This window comes from Astatotilapia calliptera, chromosome 13 (assembly GCF_900246225.1).
Source record: "Astatotilapia calliptera chromosome 13, fAstCal1.2, whole genome shotgun sequence".
NCBI lineage: Eukaryota > Metazoa > Chordata > Actinopteri > Cichliformes > Cichlidae > Astatotilapia > Astatotilapia calliptera.
In genome coordinates, this window is record NC_039314.1 from 14182934 (window position 1) to 14209025 (window position 26092).

At 37.2% G+C, this 26092-nt stretch overlaps 1 protein-coding gene across 1 annotated transcript in view; it reads right to left on the bottom strand.

Moving 5' to 3' along the window:
* Positions 1-4010: 4010 nt before the first annotated feature.
* The window catches only part of hpse2 (heparanase 2), a 50527-nt gene continuing 28445 nt past the window's right edge, over positions 4011-26092 (bottom strand). The window contains exons 6-12 of the mRNA XM_026189375.1: positions 19923-19970; positions 13745-13838; positions 12822-12928; positions 12561-12675; positions 9415-9560; positions 7146-7292; positions 4011-5014 (exon numbers count right to left, since the gene is read on the bottom strand). Coding sequence (XP_026045160.1) covers positions 4852-5014; positions 7146-7292; positions 9415-9560; positions 12561-12675; positions 12822-12928; positions 13745-13838; positions 19923-19970 — 820 coding nt within the window. The 3' untranslated portion in view covers positions 4011-4851. The remainder of the gene's footprint in view (positions 5015-7145; positions 7293-9414; positions 9561-12560; positions 12676-12821; positions 12929-13744; positions 13839-19922; positions 19971-26092) is intronic.

Here is a 26092-nt window from a genome sequence, read left to right on the forward strand (position 1 = left end):
AATTTAAAAATACAAAGTGCTAGAACAACTTTAAGAACTATGTCAATCTCAATTGCAGGAGTTAAATTATGGAACAGTCTAACAGAAGAAATAAAAGACAGTAAAAACATAAAACAGTTTAAAGTAAAATATAAAAACATAATTTTAAATAAGTATAAGAATGAAGAAAACGGGGTTAACCCAGGACGGTAATGTTGCTGGTAATGGTGTTGTGGTTCTTTTTGGGGGGTTTTTGGTTTTGGTTTGTTTGTTTTTCCATAACTTGTGTATCTGCAAATATACACATTCTGTATTTTTCATATGAAAGAAACTATACTGTGGTGGGGCTTGCTAATTTCTTTCTTTTGATTTATGTATGTTTTGTTTTGTTTTACTTTTGTTTCATATGTTGTTTGTTTAATTTAAGACTAAAAAAAAAATTAAATGAATGAGAGGTAAAACTTGAGGGGGTAGGGACAAATAAGTAAATACTTCTGCCTACTCCTTTTCAAACAAATAATGGAATGATATTTTGTAATGATTGTGAAGGCACATGTTTGAAATAAAAATGAACTGAACTGAAAGTCAATGGAATGATGGATGAACAGATTAATGTTCTAATTGGTCCAAAACTGATTCTGAAGCATGAAAACACAGTGAACATCCACCCATTTATCACAGTAGGCACAAAAAGTCCTGGGACAGACAATTTGTTGTCTTAATCTTTAGATCAGGTTTTCACTCATGCAGGAGCGTCACAGTTACCACAGAATTGACATTTACTAGATCTTAGTGCCAGTGAGAATAAAGACGAATAGACCTATAGCGTGACCGAGTGTTTTTAACAAACATTTTCCAAAAAAGGAAAGGCATCTTTTCTGGACTGAGTTAATTTTACAGGCCACTGGGCCAGTTTGACTTTGGGGCCAATGCCATTGGGTCAGTGTGAGAAACTGTTCTTACAGAGACTGTAGGAACAGCTTAGATCTGCACAAGAACAGTTTCAAGTTCTTGGAGGTGCTTTGAACAACCTGGAAAACCTAGGCTGAATGCAAAGTTGGTTTCACGAAATGTTGACTTGTGTATTCTGTTCGATCCATATTGTACGACCTAAAAAACTAAATGGTTATATTTATGAAAGCATGTTGATTTTTTGGTGCCTAAAACCTTTGCAGTAAACAACATATTACACACATCTTCCATATAAAAACATATTCAACAAATATCATTATGTTTTTCAGAGAAAAGTCTTCAGCAAATCTGTGTTATATCATAATATTCGGCACTGTTTGTATGCTTGGCTGCTGAGTGGAGCAAAGAACCATAGTAGGATAAATATTTATGTTTTATTAACCTTGCTTAGCTCAAAATGGTTCAAAATGCCAAGACTTCAATGTTGCGGGCCAAAATCTAATCTGGTCCATCAGTTTTCTAGGTATCCGGCATCCACAGAAGTCTTACTTAAGCTGTATCCTGTATATACAGAGTAAACATCTAGAAATCCTCAGTGTTTGCTAACAGGGCAAGAGGGCCTTGCATGTCTCAAAATGGATCATGGAGTATAAACAGTGTTAGGTGGGCCTGGGTAGCAGTTACCTCGGCTAAGGAGAGACTGTCACGCAGAAGTGGCTGGACACCATACAGTCCTCCTAAACCACAACAGAATTTGATTTTGTCAGAGGATTTGATGTTCAGCCGTTATTGTCACAAAGCACGGGTTTATATGAACCAGAGTTTGCCAAACAAAACCATTTCAACCCATTCAGGTTGATAAGATCCTGTTCTGAGTCTTAGGAAGTTCACTAAGTTCACTGTTCCCATTGCCTCGGTCAATTATTGCTTAACCATTACTTTCAGGGCAGAGGTACTGCGGGTAGTTAACAAATTCAACATGCTTTTCATCAGAAAGGCATGCAGTTTTATTTTCTGATCCATATCAACAGGTAGCTGATGTAAGAATATTTCTAACCCGCACTGGCAACTGAGATTTAAAGCAATTTTCTGGAGCGTGCTGCCCAATTTAATCGACTTATCTTATTCAACTTTAGTACGTCTGCTCTCTCTCTGACTTTACTTTGAAAATAAAGCATGTTTTTATCTAACCCTGTATATATATGTGTAGCCAACACAGTATAATGAATAAAATTTCCTCTTCAAAGATCCCAGATGAAATGGGCCAGGTGTTAACGAGTCTGGTTTGATTCTTACATGTCAACAATGTCGGGCTGTTTAAAATAAACCACATGTGAAAGGAGGCTGTTCCTGAAGTTCATTTCTCAGACCAAACATTTCTGCTCCTTACATGAAAGCAAGAAGCTATTTCGCATGAATGGCACAAAATCTAATTCAAGGTATATGCTTTGGATCAGGCTCTTGAAGGGGTGCCAGTGGTAACGACTCCGTGTCAGGAAAGATCAAATTTGCTCAGTGGAGTTTTTCTTGTGTAGGAGAACCCGAAGGAACCTAGATGACGGGCATTTAACCATGGTCCTTTATTTCCCTTCTATACGAGTCTACCAAGCAGATTCCAGTTGTCTATGCATCAGCGCACACTGAGCCAAGTCTGGGTCAAGCTGAGGTCTGGACTTTTAGTTCATCCTGGCTTCATGTTTCCCATCAGCAGCTGCCTCATGCAGTGACAAGACAGCACTCTTCCCGCTACAAAGACTTGCTCCAGCTGCTTCCACAACTGGGCCACAGAGTCTAACAGTCTGTGTGTGTGTATAAAGAGCTGATTGAGTGAGTGCACAAACGATGGTAAACTTTAATACCGTGCCTTTGTATTGGGATCACAGTACAAGGGCATTTCTGCTTTGCTTTGTGCTCTTGTGCAAGTATAAATCATATCTTCCGATCTCTTTGTTTCTTTTTTCTATTGGTTACCATGTGCTCCTGCAGATCTCCGTCATGTCCCGAGAACCGCTGTGGAGTCTGGTTTCAGTGCACTTTCACATGATGGGACTTAGCTGTTTGTGCAGACGTAAAACTTCCTCCCAAATCCCCTCGTTAATGCTATAATGAATTTACAGTCAAAGGTTATGGAGTCTGACCTGTAGACAAACTAACATCTGAGTAGGATTACATTCTTTGTTTTAGTGTAGTCTGTGGTGAATTGCTCATTTTTACAAAAGAAAATAAAGAAAGCTTTCAAGATCTTGGGTATTTTTAGGTCTTTATTATTCATGTAAACTTTTTTTTTTTTACCAAAAAATAATATAGGCACACTTTACATATATAAAATAATGCTCTCCAAATGAAATATGAACATCTCCACATTAACTATAAACACATTCAGAGGATAATTATTTTTTATATTTTACATGTTTAGACACTTAACCTGCACTTGCTTATCACTGTTCTTAATGGTGTCAGTTTAAAGCTCAAAAGGCGTCATGACTAGCTCTCTCGAGGGGACATTTTCACTGACCGCGGTCTTACTTTTCAGCATAAGTTAGTCAAAATATTTTGAAGTAAAATGCAGATGACAGTCTGTAAACCATCGCAAGATAGTTGGATTGGTGTGTTGGTTCCCCCCCCCCCCCCCCCTTTTAATTAGACCCACCACCATGTGTGTGTTTATTTTTTTAAAATCAATGTCAGTTGGTCACCCTGTTACTGAATGAGTACATTCCTACAGGTTCTTTTTTGTTCTTTTGCACAGATTTTGCTTTAAAATTGGGGCATTAGTACAACTCTTATATAATAGAAATATAAAGACAAAGCAATATAAATTAGTTGTATACTGAATATAAGTAAACATATCAAGCTTAAAACACTTTATCACTCTTTTTTATGTACAATACATAATCTAATAATATGACAGTGAACCTGTACAATATGTACTGTAAAATATATATATATATATATATATATATATATATATATATATATATATATATATATATATATATATATATATATATATATATATATATATATATATATATATATATAGTATATTTAGTACAAAAGAAACCTAGCAGCATTAAAGGATTAAAAACAAAAGATCAAGAAAAGAAAAGAGTAAGAAGTGCTAAAATGTACCTGAAAAAAATCTGTATTTGATTTTTTTTTTAATCTATAGTCTGATTTAGCTGTGGATCCAGGTGATGTGAATGATGGGTTCACATTATCTATCTGCGCATCACAGCAAAACAGCTAGTGACACATCCTGTCTATTATATCCTGCAGTTAAACTGAAGTGCGCACAAAGACCCTCAAAGCATGCACACAAAAAAGAATGAGGGGAAAAAAAGAGATTTGCAATTTTCAGCCATTTGATATGGCAGAGGAAAACAAAGTGTGGTTTGAGCGGCACCCTCAACAGACACATCAGTAGCTTTATCAATAAAACACATGCATACACAAACATACACAGACAGCATGGGGTCAAGAAGAAACACACCATGGTATGTTTTCTCTCTGTGAAAAGGATCAAGTCATACTGAAAGTGATTTGTGTAAATCTCCTCATTCTGTAGGTCAAAGATTAGAAATAGAGGCTGTAAATAAAATTTCAAAAGTCTAAACTCTCTAACACATGGTTAAAAAAATTGTGTTTTTTTTTATTTTATTTCTGCAACTGCAGTCTTGTAGCATTTGAGGAACTGCTGGTAAAAAGCAATTGGAAGTTTTCAGTGCGTGTGTGTCTTGACTTAGAAAGCCTGGGTTTGTTTTTTTAATCTGCTTGATCATTTAAATATATATCAGTGCGGATGGAAGCTTGTTATCCAGAGAATTGTTTTGTCTGTAAGAGTACTTGAGCATTTTGTAAAACTTCTCACAAAGTGGTATTCTAGTCTTTAAAATCTGAGTAAAACTGGTGTTGGTGGTGTGGTATCAGATGACACTTCATGGGGATAAAGGATCAATGTTATCTCCGACAGGCGTAAGCATTAATATTTTTGATAACATAAAAACCTATAGTCATGGGAGGCATAGCTATTGTCCGTCCCGCCCTCAATGTCTTGGGCTTCAGCTCTGGGAATGTCTCATTGTTCATCATGACCAGCTTTTCCCCATTCAACTGGACATGTCTGCAAAGAGAAGAAGAAATACGGTGTGTTAACTCAGTGAGTTACAACATGCTTAAGTCACATAATCAAATTTACCGACCGTCTTATATTCCAAGTCTTCTTCCCCTGCCTTCTGACAAATAAAACTGGTAGGCCATGGTAAGACTTTATCAACAAAAGACTCGGGATCTTCATTATTTCATGGGCCTTGTATCTTGCCTATCATTCTGCCAGCAGGGGGTGCTGTTGTCACATTATTGTAATTAAAACAACTGCAAAGTGTGAAAACTGACATGTTGAGTGGAAAATACCAAGAGCAAACCCAAGTTTATTTCTCTGTTAACATTTTGGGTCATCTGTATTCCCTAATATTTGGCTTTAGCTGCATTTACTGCAGCTGCTCACTGTGATAAAAGTCATAAGGCTACAAAAACCAATATGCTCCTCATATATATGAAACAATTTTCTAAGACACTCTGTTAAAGTGTTATATTGTAATGATTTAGGTTGTCACATTCATCAAAATAACCCCTGCTACATCTTCATCTACTGTAAAACCTATTAATATTTATTTTTTCTTTTTTTAAGACTCCTGACTAGGCATGATCATAGAAATCTACTTACGTGAACAAATCCAATTTTACAAAGTCAAACACCAGTTTCATTAAACCAAATAACAGTCAGTTTGAGTATGACCTTTGCTTTTTTAATTCACAGTGGTTCTCTTTATCCATACAGGACACAATATGCTAATTATTATTAATGTAAATGCAGTCTGTCCACACTATTTTCTATCTACGTTTCCCCTGAGATTGTAATGTTCACAATAATAAAGGAATAAAGGGCAGTGGTTTGAAGACTTTTATATGAACATTGAATTCAAGAAAAGATCAAATAAAATGATGTTCACTAATGAGAAGTTGTAATTCAAACCGGACTGCTCAAAGCCTTTCTTCACATACATGGGTCTGAAAACTCAAAAAGTTCCACTACTCAAACCAATTTATAGACATCTGGTGTTGCTAAATTCATCATAAAAATCTCCCTGCACTCCATGTGGTAAATGAAAGCACTTTAGGCCAGGCACATCGTTAGCTTGCTCTCCTATTAATTGCCTTGCGATCCTGTTCTAACACCTAAAACATCCTCCATCATTACACTGTTATTGAAGGATCATGCTTGAGCTTTCATTAAGGCCGCATATGGGTATCATATAACAAAAAGACAGACACGCACACACACAGTCTTAGGTCATTAGACTGTTATTTCAGGATTTGTGTCTTAAGTCTGAGTCCGAATAACAGGCCAGGGGATTAAGGGAGAGAGTTAAAGACTGAAACCATAAAGTTTTTATTTTAAGAGACATTTTAAGGAAATGGGAATTATATTACCTTGTTACATAAAGTGAAATATATTGTAGCTAAATGGAATGTATATAAAATGAAAAATCGATTGCTAAAACATCTGTTGTAGGCTATAAAAACAAACTCAAAAAAGGACATGAAAACACACTAAAACTTTGCAAAGGACTGTGCTCTCTGAAAATTTCCTTCAATAATTAAGGTGGCAAATTAAAGCAGTGCAATGACAATGACCATCTGAACAAACTTAAGTTTTATTTTTCAGTTAGCTTTAATTGTTACACATTATTCTTTATGAGAATACTTGTCTTCACCTAACTCTAATCCAGATAAAGACAGGAAAAGGTAATTGCATTTGAGTGTACATTTGCATGTTTTGCGGTGTGGCACTCACTCAGCATGCTGGCTCCATATAAATTATACACTGTGGTCATAAAAGTAAATTGAGTCACTGCAGCTCTTTGAAGTTTTGATGTTTAACACCCTATTAAGTTTGGAGGCATAAACTTGTTTATAAAATTATAATTTTCCTATTCTCCATTTCAGTGTTTTTCCTGACATTTGCACAAGTAATTCCTTTTACAAACCAAGGTTTACTCAAGCAGTGTACAAATAATCAGCATTTTATTCTTTTCTTTTTGTTTTATATGAGCAATAACTGTCACATTTCTCTTTTTTGAGCGACATAAATAAATAGAAAAGAACTGTTTCACATAGAAAACAATTACCTAAAGCACGTGTGCATGTTTAAGTTTATATCTGCACATGTGTAAGAGACTAGAGATACTAACTTGGCTCGCAGTCCATCATTGCCATAGGGCTGCAGTAGGTACTGATGGACAGTCTTGTTCCGTAACGTTCCAGCCAATTTGATTTTCTTCCTCGATCGATGCAGGTTGATGATGTAGATCGTTATGGATCCTCTGACATAGTTATGACTAGTGTCACAAAGAAAAAGATGGACACTGCCTCATTAATTTTCTTTTACATTTAGAAAAAAAAGATCAGGGCACAACAGAAAACGTCGCCTCTCCACATCTGTTAATGGGGATTCATTATATATTACATTGCCATGTTGAATAAAATTCTCTATAATTAAAGATGACTACAAAGAGAAGAAAGTCTTTGATATTTGCATCCCATATAGTAATGGAATAAAACCACGACTCCTTGATCTAATCTGGATCAAAAGGCTTTCGGAAAATTAATAAAGAAAGATAAAGCCGGCTAAAAAAAGGAAATTCCTTTACATAGCAAGTTACTTTTTATTATAGCCTAAAACCCATCATCTACTGTATATTTAGCATCAACATATTAAACTGCATTTCATTTTTGAAGCCTTTATCATTCCATTAAAGTCTATCTAATACAGAAATCTGCTTCTCTTATACAATATCCAGTATTGAAACCTGCCGCTGTCTGGCCCAGGGTCAAATGAGGGGTGTGAACACAAAGGGCAACACTTCTTGAGTTACACAGACAACAGTCTTTGAGTCCCTCTCCTTAGAGCAAAACACCGGGGACACAATTTGATAGGAATACTGGTCAAAGGTAAATAACTCAGTGAGACAGATAAGACAAACATGATAAAATCTAATAAGAGCCCATATATGAGGACAAAGACAACACAGCTCTAGTGAATACCACATGTCAGCCTTGGTGTTCACCGTCTGGTAGACATCGCTCCCAGTTACCACCTCCTAAATCTCATATCTTCAAAGCAATATTGGATTTTGGTTTTATGTTTACCTTTGTTTTTTGTGCACAGGTTTAGCAATTTCAGTAACCCGGCAGGACTGTTAATGTTTAATATATCTACCAGGAGATATAGTCCCGTACTCCTACTGGGAACACATTATATCTGGCTCTGTGTTAAACTCCTACAGCCTTGTTTCTCAGAAATGTGGACCATGGTTCAGATGGTTAGATGGAGTAGGAGATAATAACCTTTTAGACCTTTAAAATGATGAGGTTCTTAAAGATCCAAACCAGGAACATAAACATGTGTTGATGCTGTTTGATGTTGGAGCATCGCTGGAAAGTGAAAAAAAATGCCATTCAAACCACTAAAAGGGGTAAAAGGGCAGTGGAAGTCATATTTAATCTGCAAAGACTGCTTGGACACATTTATATTCTTTGCTCTCTAATACAATTTAGTCAAACCACCAAGACTACAATGGTTTGCCTACTTAAGGGCTGACTGTGTAAAACCACAAAGTAGCAGAAATAATGGCAACTGAAGTGGCTTTGGATTTGAGACAGACTGCTTTAGTGCTTCACTGTCTGAACATATGAGTCTAGGGCTGATTGGTATCTTGAGTGGAGCTCAGTGACTCCACATGCCGAGGGCATTTCTCTACTCCTAAATTTACAATACATACCAAGAGACTGAGTGAGTACACTTGTTGAAAACTATTTAGAATATCTGCATGAGTGTCACTAGAACTCACGCTTCTGTAGTATTTCTTGCACATTTATCAACCACCTATCTTTGCCGTGCTCCGATATTTTTCTAAGAGATGCTCCACCTGTAAATGAGCACCGTCTAGAGTATGGCCGTAAGTCTACCCTAGTGCTGACAGCCACTGGCCTGGGTTAAATGATAACCTTGAACAGGCCATGGTGGCACTCTTTATCTCCTCGCGGCACAGACTGCCTTATTGTCCCTCCCCCTCAAATATCCCCCTCCAGCCAATCTGACATGGGATAAAGGTCTGTGCACACCTTTCAGCAGCCCTTTGACGACAGGGAGACAGAACCCACACACCTGATAAGTGATACCCGTTAAGTTTTATAGTCTCTGAGCTGTGAATGAGCGGGTGTCTATGGTCTGCTTATTTATGGGAAGCCAAATGGTGGAGTTAGGGATTTTGTTCTTCCTCACCAGACACCAGCCTCAGGTGTTTGTGAGAGGCAAGAGGGGGCGTTCTTTAAACTACAGTCATCTGTTTTCTGTCTGACATTCCTGAAAGTATTGCTAGACTTTACTAAAAGTCTATGAGCATTCAGCAGCAAAACTGGAACAGGTTACAAACTAATCCAAGGTAGTTAAGCACGTACTTTTGATAGCTGGTACAGTGGGCATAGATACGTAGTTTGTCTCGTATGACTCGTCCTGGTTGCGGCTTCCTCTGCAGTCCAGCCACTCGCACAGCTAAAACCTTGGGACCAACCAGACGTCTAAACACCAGAGAAAACCAGTAATCCTGTAAATGAAATATCATCACACACACACACACACACACACACACACACACACACACACACACACACACACACACACACACACACACACACAAAGAGACAACAATTTGCATTATTTTTATGATTGCATTAGTTAATTGATTCTCATTGTAACTTTTCAAGACAGGGTTCCAGTAGTGACAGTTGAAAGACACCAGTAAAAAGCAATAGGTGTGGAGAAGACGTTTTACATGCAAAATAAAAGAAAACAACATTTCATTTAAAAAAAAAAAAAAAAAAAAAAAAAAAAAAAAAGAGAGAAACTCTGGATTCCCCTCAAACAGAACAGCTCCAAAATCTCTATTGTTTTTAATCGAGACATGAAATGTCCCGGTGATTGTAGAAACAGATTTGGTTTCGCAAGCTGTGAGAGTTAAGTATGTGTCGTAAGTGGCTAACGTGTGTAAAGAGAGATGTGGTGCACAAAAACATCAAGTCTGAATACTGGACTTCTAGTTGGAGCGCACTGTCACATGACACACGTCACATTGTATTTAACAACCGCTGACTCGTTTAGATTTGACACTTCTTAAATATGACATTTTTACAAAATATTATCCTCTATCATGAATTGCTGTATTCATTATGATTGTTGAGTGGCCCACCATACTAAGTTAAACTCTATAGACTATAGGGACTCAACACCTCTTCAAGAGACCCAGAACAACATGTGCTCCTCAGGAAGTTCCCATGCAATCCTGCATATGGCAACATTTAAGGGCTTCTTTTTTCCACTCAGACTTTAACTTAATTTGCTGCCAAGGCATCGAAGAAGCACAGCACAGTATAGAACAGTATAGTGGTGGCCACGGCCAGAGGGACGGATGAATGAATGTATGATCCATGATTATTACACAAAGAATAAGACAAAGAGCAGTGACGAGTCTTGGGTTTCATTTATTCCAAACTTGTTGCTTTGTTTTTAAATTTCAAAAACACATGTAACAAAAAACACCAATAAACCGATAGAATTTAATCTGTGGCTGTGATGACCACAGCAATGATTAGTGATTGTTAATGTGGAATATTTTAGAGAAATATCTGTTGAGGTTCTAGATCTCCAGCTGTGTAACTGTTTCCTTCTTATCCTATTGCTCGCCATCGTCTTTTTCATCCCTTTCCGTGTCTTTTTTAAATTTAATTTTGTATTTTTGCACCTTACTTTCCCCCCTTGGATAGATATACAGACAAACGTCAACTGCTGGAACAACCATTACTTCAAGAACTGGTAACATGCCAATATAAATAAAATAAAAACACCAGACACCAAACAAACTTCAGCTGCTCAGAGGTAACAAAGGATGATAACAATTAAACCTTTATGGTTAGCTAATACGGACAAATTAGATTCAGCCCATTGCATCATCAACCTGCTTTTGAAAATTCTTTCTTCTTTAACGGTGAGCAAAAATCTCCTTACTTAGTGCCAGTCAGACAGAGTTCTGTTTAAAGAATGGATCTCAGACAAAATCAGCCATCTCTTTAATTTAGGTGTTTACTGCTCACTTCTAAAGGGGATGGCTGACACATGTGGAGTCAAAACAACACAAAACAGGAAAGAGAAGCATGATTGGGAAAGAAGAGTATGCTTTAAAAAAAAAAGTAGGAAGGGGAGGGGAGAAAAGTGTGGAAAAAAGATGAGGCAGTTGAGCCATTCAGTGGGCTGGGGGCTTTCACTAGATTCTACCAATGGTGGAGTCATCCTATAGGGGATGGGGCCAGGTCATAAATTTCCCATGCAGTGGACAGGTTGGCGCTGCAGTGAATTCTCTCAGCAGGTAGGCTGGTGCAGCCTTCAGACATCCAGCCATGTTAAAAGCATTGTGATCTTAGCGGGAGATCCCCATTCCCAGAAAAATAATGGAGACAAAGAGGGAGGAAAAAATGAAGCAATCTTTATTGTTTAATATCTTATAGGTGAAGTGAGGTTAAAGTAAGTGCATGCCCGCTAGTGAGATCTAATGAGGGAATTTCTGAAAAATGTTTTGCAGATGTAATTAGTTCATGAGCCCAATAACATTAGCAGCTAATAATGTATTTTGGAGCTCCCAGTACACATTAGACTACCTATTTCTAAGTAAAGCAAAATGAAAAGAAAAAGAATATAAGTCCTAAATAATAACAAATGTTTGATAAATGCCAAGACTCCATCATTTTTTCCTTTATTGTTGGAAGAATGAGTTACTGTCATTAATATAATCTTCTCACCCTACACTGCCTCTGCTTTATATAAACCCATTTTTATTAACTGAATAAATCTTTTTTATGAACTTGACACGTGGTACCATTTTATCACTTCTTGACATTTCAGGATTTTTTTTAACACAATGAGATTAGCTAAAAAGCGAGACAATGCTACAAAGCACCCTTTTAAAAAGAATTTAATTAGAGGGTTTAATAAGAAACAAACATCGGGACTGCAGAGGTATACCTCTTACACGTGTTAATATAATTCCCCCCTCATATTCTAATAATGCACAACCAAGTGACTAACAATGAAACAATAATACGTTTTTTAGGTTTTTTTTATTTTTTAGACCAAACCACCAGGGAACTTGGCATTGGGCAGTCTCATTCCACACAGGTTTGCAGGCTATTTGACTAACATGCCTGTGCATCAGATTCTCAGGTTGCAGATCTCTCACCGGCAGACTGTCCCACACAGAGAAGCACAAAGTTATGATGGGGGTTGAGGGGAGCAGTGACACTGTCCTGTGCTACTGATAAAGGGCTAAGGTTACATGGCATTTTGCCCCCGCGTCTAACTACTCATCACCACTAAACACCTTTCATCTCAGCTAATAGCTCCCACGGGAAAGAGTAAGAGGTGCCATCAACGCACCAAGTCTAATAAGGGAAAACTCTTGCATAGTTGTCCGGTCAGATCTTGGCCATTTTGATTGCAGCACTAAGAAAGTGAACAGACATTTTAATCTTTTTTGAAATAAAATAAAGAAGCTTACAGGTAGAGGGTTAAAATTCTGGTCCACAAGATGTGTGTATCCATAGTCAAAGAATGAGTGACGCAACACAACATCAATGCCATTCAGTGCAGCCATACCCAGTGTGTTCATCCACCTGCAATATGTGAAAAATATGTGATACATGAGAAATAGTCAATATTTTATTAGGAATAAATACTTTAAACTAGAAAATATGAAAGATTTTTTAATTGTGGCTTCCAATGTTTTAAGCAAAGGTAGTATGATGATAACAATACTTACAGAAAGCCAGCAGCATACGTGTCAGAGAGATTGCTGATGCCGCTTGCCCATGCTGGCCCAAGTCCACCAAGCCACACCTTCTTACCCGGAGTATGTGTGTTCACAACCTGCGATGAGTCATTGAAAAGAAAATTATCAACAAATTTGGATTTCACATTTTAGGCTTAAGAATCAGTGCAACCTTTTCCATCTAAAATTATCTGAGGGCCATCCATCCAACTCACGGTTGGGCTCGGCTGGAGATTATGCCAGCTAACATTGAACAAGAGGTGGGATAAGCAGCATCCCTAGTCCATCTGAGGAGCATTACAATCCTAAATTCTTAACTTTATAAACTTTAATGATGAAGAGGAACCTTTGTTTTGTTATGCTAAATGACTGCATTTTACTGTCTCTGTAAACGAGTGCGACGTCGTGAGAGTTTGCAACAAAATACTTCTAGCAATACAAAGAGAACAATAATAAATATAATAATAATAACAACAAATCGGAAAGACATAAACGTGACCTTATTGTTTGAGTGGTGGTACACAGAGGAATCCCACTCCTTTTTCCTGTTAAGTTTTATTTCTTGGTAGTGATTGCTTATTTTCCCTGATCATCTTTCAACTCACCCAGTTTTGATAATATTACGAATTGGCAGCCATAACCATCTTACCCTCAGGGCTTACTTTTGTGGTTTGCACATGTGGCCTCTTCAGCAACCCTGCCCCAAAACTATCTCAGGTCTGGATGATCCAGAATTTTGCAAACTCATTAGAAATGCAAATATATGTCCGGTCATATAGTTTGTATTTACACTACAGGTATAGAACTCCAGAGTTTAAGGAGTCATTACAGGCATCCCCATTTTATCAAGAATACAATATATATGCATATGACTGGGATTATTTATAGTCAAAGTTTAAGTAAAACTTAAGTACCTTGGTCACTTTACTGATCTGCTCTGCAAGTGTGTCCAAAAGTCGAGTTTTTAGGAAGTCCTCTGCTTTGTTTATTCTGCCATCCATGTAATAACTGTAATGAAAATGCAAAACAAACAGAGTGAAAATATATGCAAATTTATATAAATTTGATATCCTTGATTTGATATCCATCCATCCATCCGCTTATGTTCAGTCTAACCTTGCAACGATGAACTTTAGACTGTAAAGGTTTTACAGCAGCTTTGATAAACAGGCACTGACATACTCAATTATATTTGAGTGCAGTGATAATCCAATTTTACTGAGATTGCATAATGGATGGCTTGGAAGCATGGACATTTCAGACAGACTGAATAATAAAGACATCAATCTGCATGTGTGTGAGAAAAGGATAAAAAACAAAAAGACATGAGAGAAAAAGAGCGTTTAGGCAGCATGAAGAGAAGAATTTATTTATTAGAGCCAAAGTCCTGCTGAACAAAACCCTGTGGGAAAACAAAAATCCCCTCCAACATACTCTCTAAACGAGGGAAAGTCAGTGATAATAGCTACACTGTCTAGTGCATATTCAGGTGCCATAAAAAGGCTTTTCCCCCCACTATTTTATTTGATGAGTGAGTTGCAAAGTTAGCGCGGTGAACACGTAAATATGTCTGTTACATTCAACTGTTAAAACGACTTAACACTAAACCAATCTGTGGCAGGTAAACTTCCTTGTATTTTGTTGTTGTCCTAGAGTTTTTAATCTGGTGCCTGTGGCAAGACGCATGACGTTAGGAATGCATTTTATATCAACCAGTAATGACCAGCTAACCAGAAAGCTTAAGACAACAGTAATTGTCATGACAAAGAAGGCTACAGCCTTTATCTCCTCCTGGCACAGCTTCTGTAAGGTCTGGCTTTTCCTTATTGGGAGATGTGTATCATAAAACTACCTTGATCGTGTTTGTGTAATTACTCTCACTGCCAGAGGGGGGAGACAACAGTTGTACACTCAATCAATCAATTAATTAGTCAGTACACTGTGATTGGCTCTCCAAGGTCGAGTTATTTCAGAAACAGCATTTCTATGAACAAAGAACTGCCTTGCTCAGTTATATTGTCAAAAGTATCCCAGAGTCCTATATATTAAAATTTTCCATATTTAGCTTGAGTGTTTCATTATCCAGCCGACTGCTTCAGTAAATAGTTATGATTTATTTTTAAAAGACAGCAGCAAGTGTTCACCTCTTACATGCTATCCTCTGGGTATTGTTATAAATTAAAAATGAAAATATTCAGGGTGATCAATGGTATAATGGTGAAAAGAAATTACAACTATTAAGCCCAGTGATGTCATTAAATATCATCCTTTGCACAAACATCAGAAAACGAAGCATGCATAGCAGGTGGAATAATGTAGATGTGTCCTTTTCTAAATTTTTAAAAGCAGTACATGTTATAAGATATAGCCAAATTTCTAGAAAGATGGAAGTAAAACATATTTTATGTAAAATTGTTTTTTTTTCTTCTCCTCAATCAATTTTTAATAGACACACTTAGGTCTCTTGGAGAATGCTAGTTAGTATATTTCTTAATCAAAATTTCAAAATAAATGGGGACAACATAAGTAAGAATGGTACTGTAAATACTATGAAAGTAGAGTATTAGACCATATAATCATAACAACTAAGGGCTCATAAATTCAAAAACTATGTTAGAACCTCTACTGAACCTTTTTGGAAAGGTCTACAGAAATGACAGATGTGCCAACAAAACTGCTGAGAACAGAGCTGAATTTAGTTTATGTGGGGTGAAGCAGTGTTGCAATCTGAGCTTAACCTTGTTGAAATTTTCCTCATAGCACTGGAGAAGTCCCAAGCTCCTGGCCTCAAACTGTAAACAATGCACGGATTAAGTCATAGCCTTACACAAATTATTTGGCTATCCTGTCATCTTTTCTGAGAGCTTACAATAATTCTTCAGTCTAGATCTAAGGGAAGAAATTCCAGTTCATATATGGAAACAGAATAAGACAGCACAAATTCTATCTACATCTTACACTACAAATTACCATTAGGGTTAATTTTGCTTAGAGTATATACAAGCATCCAGTAAAAAAGCAACACTAGCCTTTAAGATAAACACTCAACTTGGTGGTTCATTAGTGCAGGAACACACACACACACACACACACACACACACACACACACACACACACACACACACACACACACACACACACACACACACACACACACACACACACACACACACACACACACACACACACACACACAAAATTATGCAAACAATGCTCAAGTATTTTGACCAAAAACTTTGAATTAGTATTCAGGTCCAAGCTCCTCAAACAAAACCACAAAATTTTCCTTTGTTCATTCAATGTTTGGCATACTACTTTGGGCTAAACGTTCCAAAATTCACTAAAATGCAAAAATTTACAACACAGGAACTGAATGTTTTTAGACAAAGATCTACTTGCTCAGCTTGTTCTCCACCGCTCTCTCCAAGTGCCAGCACCACATCAAAGACAGCTCACTTACAAAAGTATCTAGCACTCCACTAACACCAAAATATGGCACAGCCTAGAGACACAGATGTAATCAGTTCAGACAAGGATGGACAGAAGCAGAGGTGCAACTGCATCAGTACCACAGTTTGAAAACTATTTAGCTGAAATGGTACATTTATTTATTTATTTATAGATAAATCATTTTGATTTGTAATGATCACAGAAGATACTTTTAGAAGACTGTTACTAATTTTTGCACTCGTGGAATTTTTTGCTAATGGTTTTTTAAAAGCCCTAAACTATAAACAATGTAGAACAACTTACTTTTAATAACTGCATGTGAGGCACCGAAAATTGTCCATCTGGTGTAGCAAGAGATTTTGGGAGTAAGCAGAGGGGTAGCAAAATAAGAAAAGGATGTGTTCCTTGAATGTTGACCATCAGGTTATCATTAGATCAATCATAATTACGTAACGGCTGAAGAATATGTAGCATCCCTTAGGATTTCACAAGTAAATTTACAGCCCCTTTGTGATTTTCACCTTTAACATCTATTTCTCCCCCTTTACATAAGCTATAAATAAGAACTGGTACCACTGCCATTCTGACAGGAAACAAGAAACCTCTGGCTGTAACATGTTAGCCTGGCTTGTAAAAAGCAGCACTGCTGAAATAGTGAAACTAACTAACATATATATTTGAAAAAAAAATGTTTCTAATGCACTTTAAGGCCACAATGATTAAATCAAGAAGGGCTCATTTGAAAGGAGAGGTTTGTCAAAGTGCGCCTTTCATTATTAGAGCATTTAACTGAGGGAGCTTGCTTGTTTGCTTCACACCCAGATGTCCACACCACTGGAGCAATTAGTCTCAGATGTGCTTTGCTCAGGGGCAACTAAACAGCAACTTCAAAAATTGTAAATCTGTCTTGTTGACTTTTCTTGGTCAAATTTAAACCTGGCACCATGTCCTCACACACTTTAAACTAATTTAAATCTCTCACCAAGAAGCAGCCCCTGTTGGTAAGGCAGTTCACTATACATAAGGCTGGAGAGCCTTGGTGTAGCAAAGTGATTAAAGTTTGTCGAAAACCACAAATGTCAACCACATGGCATGGCTTGAGGATAAGTCAGGGAATCGGCATTAACATCCATCTTCTCAGGAGTATAAATGTTTCACTGAAATCTATAAAAACCTATCGATAAAATGCAAGTCAGATTTTGACTGAAATACTGATAGATCACAGTTACCTTAAAAACCAATCAACAGGAATTCCCCCAAAAATGTGTTCTGTTAATTTCAGGATAGATGTCAGTGTTATTGTTAATTTAAATGTAATTTGTTTTAAAACAATATATTTATTGAGATGATTTATATGTCTTATTTTAGTTTAGTGTGAGCTCAGTGTGAAGCCCATTCTTTACTCCCTGTTTTATTAAGTGCACATACATTACTGTCCCCCCACTACACACTGACAAGAGGTAAAATTAAGTTAGCAATACTTGAGTTAACAGGTCAACAAGCTCTTTCCACTATCTCACAGATGCACACACAGACATAGAAAAACATACAAATACATCATGAAACATCCACTTTACAAAACACTATATGGACAAAAGCACTGGGCCACCTACACTTTACACCTACATGAGCTGCATGGCCACATAAACCTATGCCATGAAGTTCATGATGCAAAATTGCTCTGCTGGTGTTAATACCAGAGGAGGTTAGGAACTCTTTCGTGCACTATGAGCCTCAGCACTCAATGACCCTGCTCTATAACTTTACGTGGTCTGCCACTTCATGGCTGAGTTGCTGTGGTTCCTAAATGCTTCCACTTTGCAATATTTCCACTTAGTCTTGATGGCAGAAAATGTAGGAGGGAAAGGAGGAAGAGACTTCACAAACTAACTTGTATCAAAGGTGGGGGATTCAGTGTGCTCTTTAGGATGAGGCACTTTTTAAAATATGTTTGTAAAGGCAGATTGCTTGCCTAAGGGCTTGGTTTTATACACCTGTGGCAATTGAACTGAAAACACCTGAATTCAAAGATTACTTTTGTTGATACAGTTCAACACAAAATTCCTAACCTTAGTGTGCACCATCTGGTAGTGTAATATTAACCTACTCCTAATCTAAACTAAGCCTAAAGTAGCTCAAACCTGTCTTTGCTGTAAAATGTAATGATTCGCGAAAATTGACCTAAAGTTATATGTGCCTTGTCAGGCTAAAAAAGGGAGGTGCTTTTAAAAGTGCCCAAGAGAGGAAAAAGCACCATTTTCAGCTTGATTTAAAAAAAAAAAAAATTTCCCAACATCCACAAAACTTGTTAAAGCAACCACTACTGGGATGTTAGGCCCTCAAAACAGGTCCTGACATTTGGATAGGTTTTTTTGTTTAGTGTAGTTCATTTTTATTCACCTCTAATGTATTAATGGAGATGTTTTATCATCACAAACCTTGGATAAAATATATATCTGGTTTTAGGGTTAAAGCACCATGACAGAAAAAAAAAGACATCCAGGCCTCTAAAATGAAAGAAAACTTAATACTGAACTGCAGAAAGAAATGTGAATACAGAGAAGACAGAGACAAAATCAGGGAGTTTAATAGAGAACGACTACACATACTGATCATGTCTTGCTGGTGAATCCAAACATGGATAAGCATTAACTGAGACAAGATGCTGCAAATGTCAAACTACAATGTTGTGAGAAAATGTCATAATATAATGCAAACCACATATCATTGTTTCAAGATTTGGAGGTACACAAATATTTCACATCATAACCAACACGTTTCATCACCACAAGTGCCGACCGGACACCTCCGACTGTAAGCCACAGACAGACGTATACTAACAAATTCACAACACTTTCCAAACAGGTTTAAATCGAGTGCTTTTTTCCTACCAAGCACGTCTGACTCAAAACAACTTGAGACAGCTGCACTAGAGTAAAACCTATGTCGTAGACGTGTTAATGAGTGGTCTCTACTTTTATTAGGTTGGCTTCTTTTGTAGAGGTCAGAGTTTCTGTCACGCAGCCTGGTTAGACTGGAATCTGGACCTCTTGTGTAAAACGGGCTAATTGACAAAGGGAGTGAGCCAGAGCATATGGTTTGATTTTAACAGTGTGGGTGGTGTTTTTCCAAGCCTTACTGACAGCCCTTCCACCTTCTGTTTCATCTAATTTCTCCTAATTAGACCTGACCTTCACCTTAATGACCACTCACTCAGACACAAAGGGTTTGTCTTAGTTTACACTCAATGTGCCTTTTTGTACATATTTTACATGTGGGTGTAAAAAGATACAGATAAAACATTGGGGAAAAAGATCAAACCAGTGATACATTTGTATGCATTCCTACAGTATGTGCAACAGACAAATGGCAGGTGTTACTAATTTAACACACACACTGTCTCTTAGGCTCCTTTTCCTGTTGTTCCACTTGCAGGATAAACACGGTTTGGTGAATCTGCATTAGTCTCTCTTGGTAACTGTGCTGACAAATTTGCAATATTGGTACAAAAACACAGTGTGGCCTCTGCTGTTAGATATATGGTTTTGAATTACTCTCTTTCAGAAGAACGTAGGTTAATTCTGCGTTTTTCTGTAGATGAAATAATAAAAAAGGGTAAAAATGAAAGGGTAAAATACCTACTGTTGCCACGTAACTGCATCTACAACAGAGCCAGCATTCTTCATGAACCTGAAAGAAAACACAAATGTCATTAACTGATTCGTTGTATTTTGTCTTCAATATATGACAACCTATGTCTTCCTTACACAATTACAATATGGCTATATGAATATTACAACATTTTACCCATTTAACTGTTAGTGCTCAGTTTATTTAACAAAAATATTTTTAATTCAAGTGCACATATGTCACCTTCACTTTATCTCAAGAAGAAAACAAAATCTATCTAGGTGACAAAAGCCATAATTCACTAAAACTCTTTGCCAACTGTCATAAAATGTGTTGCAGTGTTCATTCTTTTAGCAGGTAAGCAATTGGTAATTAATTAGACTTCAGGATTAAAGGCAAATTTCTGAAAATCAATCAAGACAAATTATAAATATAAGAAAAGTGTAATTTAACAGCTGAGAGCTCCTTAAAAAGACAGCAAATGGTGTGTATGCATTATGCAGATTTCCTGTCATTTTAAAATATGTGTATGCAGCAGTCTAGATTTCGCTCATAAAAATGAGTTCTTTCAAAGTTATATAGCTTACATAGCATAATTACATGGTTTGACAGTCACTGTTGGGTCCATATATTTTTGTGATGCTTTGCCAAACCCTTGCTGCAGCTGTCTTCAGTTACTGTTCCTTCATGGCTCTTTCTACCTCTGGTTTTGTCTGCAAGTGAAATGCAGCTCTATTGCAATAACAAAGCCAATGTGGAATATTCCACTTCCTGATCTTTCAAAACCTTTTTACAGATTTAGGTAACTCTCCATCTGTACTGTGATGTGCTAAAGAATTACCTTTGGGAATGAGGCTAAACACAGACTGCAATACTTTATACTTCTGACATCATTCATCTGCTTTTGTCACATCACCAGCAAACTACACTGAAAGTCATGCTTGTCCATGCATTACACTGCCTTCACTCTTCACCCAAGAGATGTAGTATGCTTCAGATTAAAGGTAGCTCTTAGTCACATCTGCCTACATAAGACTGAGCTGGTAGTGTAGAACCTCTATTTTCACTTGTCTTGTCAAAAGTCTTTTATTAGGGTAGATTTTTGTAGTGATTTTATTTAATCATGGAAAGGATCCTGTGATCATCTACGACTTATCTTCCACAGTGTCCATGAATTTCTATGTTGTCTAGCTCAACAGTGCACTCTATCCTCCAAATGAACAAAATTGTTGAGCAGGTCAGTTCTAACTATTTATTTTTTTACTGTTTAAGGTTGGTTCCACTTATTTTTCATTTGCAATTTCTGCTCATTTGAAGAGACAATAACAGCCTCCAAGTCCAAAATGGAATGAACACCAGAACTGTTTAGTATACAGGGAGTGCAGAATTATTAGGCAAATGAGTATTTTGTCCACATCCTCTTCATGCATGTTGTCTTACTCCGAGCTGTATAGGCTCGAAAGCCTACTACCAATTAAGCATATTAGGTGATGTGCATCTCTGTAATGAGAAGGGGTGTGGTCTAATGACATCAACACCCTATATAAGGTGTGCATAATTATTAGGCAACGTCCTTTCCTTTGGCAAAATGGGTCAAAAGAAGGACTTGACAGGCTCAGAAAAGTCAAAAATAGTGAGATAGCTTGCAGAGGGATGCAGCAGTCTCAAAATTGCAAAGCTTCTGAAGCGTGATCATCGAACAATCAAGCGTTTCATTCAAAATAGTCAACAGGGTCGCAAGAACCGTGTGGAAAAACCAAGGAGCAAAATAACTGCCCATGAACTGAGAAAAGTCAAGCGTGCAGCTGCCAAGATGCCACTTGCCACCAGTTTGGCCATATTTCAGAGCTGCAACATCACTGGAGTGCCCAAAAGCACAAAGTGTGCAATACTCAGAGACATGGCCAAGGTAAGAAAGGCTGAAAGACTACCACCACTGAACAAGACACACAAGCTGAAACGTCAAGACTGGGCCAAGAAATATCTCAAGACTGGTTTTTCTAAGGTTTTATGGACTGATGAAATGAGAGTGAGTCTTGATGGGCCAGATGGATGGGCCCGTGGCTGGATTGGTAAAGGGCAGAGAGCTCCAGTCCGACTCAGACGCCAGCAAGGTGGAGGTGGAGTACTGGTTTGGGCTGGTATCATCAAAGATGAGCTTGTGGGGCCTTTTCGGGTTGAGGATGGAGTCAAGCTCAACTCCCAGTCCTACTGCCAGTTTCTGGAAGACACCTTCTTCAAGCAGTGGTACAGGAAGAAGTCTGCATCCTTCAAGAAAAACATGATTTTCATGCAGGACAATGCTCCATCACACGCGTCCAAGTACTCCACAGCGTGGCTGGCAAGAAAGGGTATAAAAGAAGAAAAACTAATGACATGGCCTCCTTGTTCACCTGATCTGAACCCCATTGAGAACCTGTGGTCCATCATCAAATGTGAGATTTACAAGGAGGGATAACAGTACACCTCTCTGAACAGTGTCTGGGAGGCTGTGGTTGCTGCTGCACGCAATGTTGATGGTGAGCAGATCAAAACACTGACAGAATCCATGGATGGCAGGCTTTTGAGTGTCCTTGCAAAGAAAGGTGGCTATATTGGTCGCTGATTTGTTTTTGTTTTGTTTTTGAATGTCAGAAATGTATATTTGTGAATGTGGAGATGTTATACTGGTGTCACTGGTAAAAATAAATAATTGAAATGGGTATATATTTGTTTTTTGTTAAGTTGCCTAATAATTATGCACAGTAATAGTCACCTGCACACACAGATATCCCCCTAAAATAGCTACAACTAAAAACAAACTAAAAACTACTTCCAAAAACATTCAGCTTTGATATTAATGAGTTTTTTGGGTTCATTGAGAACATGGTTGTTGTTCAATAATAAAATTATTCCTCAAAAACACAACTTGCCTAATACTTCTGCACTCCCTGTATAAAGATATGCTACACCTATCCATAAGACATATAATAAAATAATTAAATAAGAAGGACAATTAAATTGAACCCTCTGAAAATATTTTGAGTCCCTCAAAAGTGAATGCAATATTTCTGTTCAATCCCTTAAGCACACCCTTTCACGACATATTCAGTCTAACATTGAATTTGAAAATAAACAAATGTAAGTATCATGGCAAATCTGCAAACTACTAGTTTTATTATTATTATTTTTAACTAATTAGAGTTGCTGATTCTATAGCTTGAGGATTTGATTTGTTAATTTTCAGTTTAATTGTTATCAATAAAAGGAAAATCATCTGAGAGCAGAATCATCCTGTACACAAACACCGTGCAAACACAGAGTCGCCTCTTTGCATCTGTGTATGTTTCCTGATCTACCTGACCCAAATCGCTCCATATTTGGCTGTAACAGCTTGTCAGACATGCCAAAATGTGCGTCTCTAAACATCATGTCACAGAAACACAACTTTCACTGGGCTGGCTTGTTTAGTCTGTGCAGCTCAGATATTTGGACTCTTGAGCTGCTCAGCATCTAATTAATCTTATTTCCTGAGAGCAGCAGAGTAGTTGGGCTGTCAAACACATGAGCAACCCCCTCGTAACAGTGTCAAACACACAAGAATCGTCGTGTCGTTAAATGCGACACCCATGACCCATGGGTACTCCGGCTCTCGACTCTTCATCTTCTCAATCGTCCTCCTCTTCTCACTACTCATCTTCTATGTCCTCCCTTTGTTCTGATAACACTGCTCATTAATCAGTCTGACTATTACAGTACACATACACACATGTGAGCAAAAAAATACACCTTTTTGCTTCTGACTAAATCTGAACTGTCAGTGCTCAGTGAGATAAAAGGCAGCTCCTAACGGTTTCACTGATTTAAGTAGTTCAAGTACATAGTGGAGACAGATCCATACCAAATTATTCTTTTTCCATAGTCTTCCAACTACCTGTCAAAATGTGTGCGGCTGCCGAGAGGCTAACATATATTGAGACATTAAACTGTTCCTGTGAATTTAAGTACACATGTGCTTATATACTTGTGCATGTGAAAACATTTTAACACATAAACATATTCAATTTACTTTATAGATGGTATTTTGGTTAAATGACATGCTGACCCCATTTATTCAACAAATTAAAACCAGAACTATATATCCCACCTCCATCACTTCTAATTGTCTTATTAGCTCTGTAATAAATCTCCTAAACCTCTTGTGACAGATTAGTGGACCGCAGAATATAGCTTCCTTTCAGCCACACAAAATAGATGTTAAGTTTTCATGGTTGCTGCGCAGGAGCACGTCTAACATCTGCATTTATTCACCAAAATCTATCAGACATTGCAAAATGTTCCCAACATTGTCATGTTTATGACTGTGTGTATCTGACCAGTTGCTTTTACATATACAAAAGTCTAAGTGGAAGCTAAAAGGGAACAAAGCGTTCTCCATTGCTGCCCCCAGTTTATGGAATAAATGCCTGTGCACTTTAGACAGTCACCTCCACAGCCCATTTTTAAAACACATTTATACTCTCTGGCCTTCGACCGGGCATTATACATTGATCTTACTTGCCTTTGTTTTATTATGGGAGCTTGTTTGTGTTTTTATTCTATTCTAGTTGTTTTTAACGGTCCTGCATTTATTCACTTTTGGTTGCAGCACGTTGTATTTGCTGTTGTCGTTTTTAAATTGCTTTATAAATATTGCACACTGAATGTCTGAATAAAGTAATTAAACTTTAGATTGACTTGATAAGGGCCCCACGTAACATCTTAAAACATGAAGATGTTACGTAAAATATCTGTCAAGTTATCAACATCTAAATGATCATAACAACATTTTTCTATATATTACTAGCTTTTTATACACCACCCTTGTGAGTTTAATATAGAGTCCGACAATTTTATTATTTGGGTGATTTTGGCCTATCATAGATATATATAATGAATATATTATCCCCTGTGCACCACAACGAAGCTTTTCACGTTTTTGCTTGAGGTAACGTACATATGGTGTCGTTTGTTTGTCCACCAGTGCAATTTCAACCTTGTGGTTTACAGTTCTCTCTCAATGTCTGCAACAGAACCATGGCCACTTGGTTTCTTTGTGCTAAACTTCAAACTGGATTGCCAAAAAAACATAGTGGAAAATCTAAAAAAAATAAATACATTTTATATGTATATATTTATTGGTTGGATAGTGTATGCATTTCCAAAATTCCAGTATTAGTCAGGCTAATTTAAAACAATCAATCAAATTATTATATACTGCTCATAAAGTCAAAAACAAAGGGCAAAAAGTAATTTTGATAGTACTAAATTATTTTATTATCCAGTGGAAAAAAAGCAAACATTGCACCATAAGGTCACACTTTATTTGTATTGTCCAACACTGACAGAGTTGTGTATATACCTCCATGTTTGACTTTCACCCTTTGTTTGTTGTACTGGGCCAGTGATGCATTCATTTTAGTCAAGTTTGTTTCCATTTCAACAGACAGAAAAGCTCACAAAGGCGTTACTTTTTTGGAAATAATGATTTTGTTTGAGGAATACTGTCAACTGTTTGGTTGACAGAACTAAGGATAAATTTCTTGTCTAAAATGAATTTCAACAAACTAAGACTTGTAGTAATACCCAAAGAAGCCTACATACCTGTGAGAGGCAATCTGGGGTTCGTTATTTGTAATGCAGCAAGGTCAAATTACGCTTTTAAAAAAGTTTTTGTCTTGGTTAACAATCACTATTGTTATCTATTAGATTATCCAAATTAAAGTTATGCACAAACGTTTCCAAATCATTAGTGAAAAGAGGAGAATGTGTTATTCTCTGATGGCACTGATTTGCTATTTGTATCCAAAGTGCATTTTGTAAATCACCAACTTGATCAACTGCAAGCCTTAAACTAATTTTGAATTAAGATTAGGTTAAGTTGAAGACAGCCAATTACATGCTCACTGCCAGTGGAAAAGTGGTTTGTGGAAGAACAAGATGGGGAGGTTTTTTTTTTGTTTTGTTTTTTTAAATCTTTTGTCATTGAAGTTTTGAATTTCTAAGGATCACAACAAATTATGTTTCTTTTGCCTAAATTCAAGGGTTTGTTTCAGTGAGCCACACTTTGTAAAATATACTTGGACAGACTTCATTGAACTGATGAATTGATAAAGACAATACAAAATGAGTCAGCGCCTTAAAGGAGGTATTACTTTTCCGTT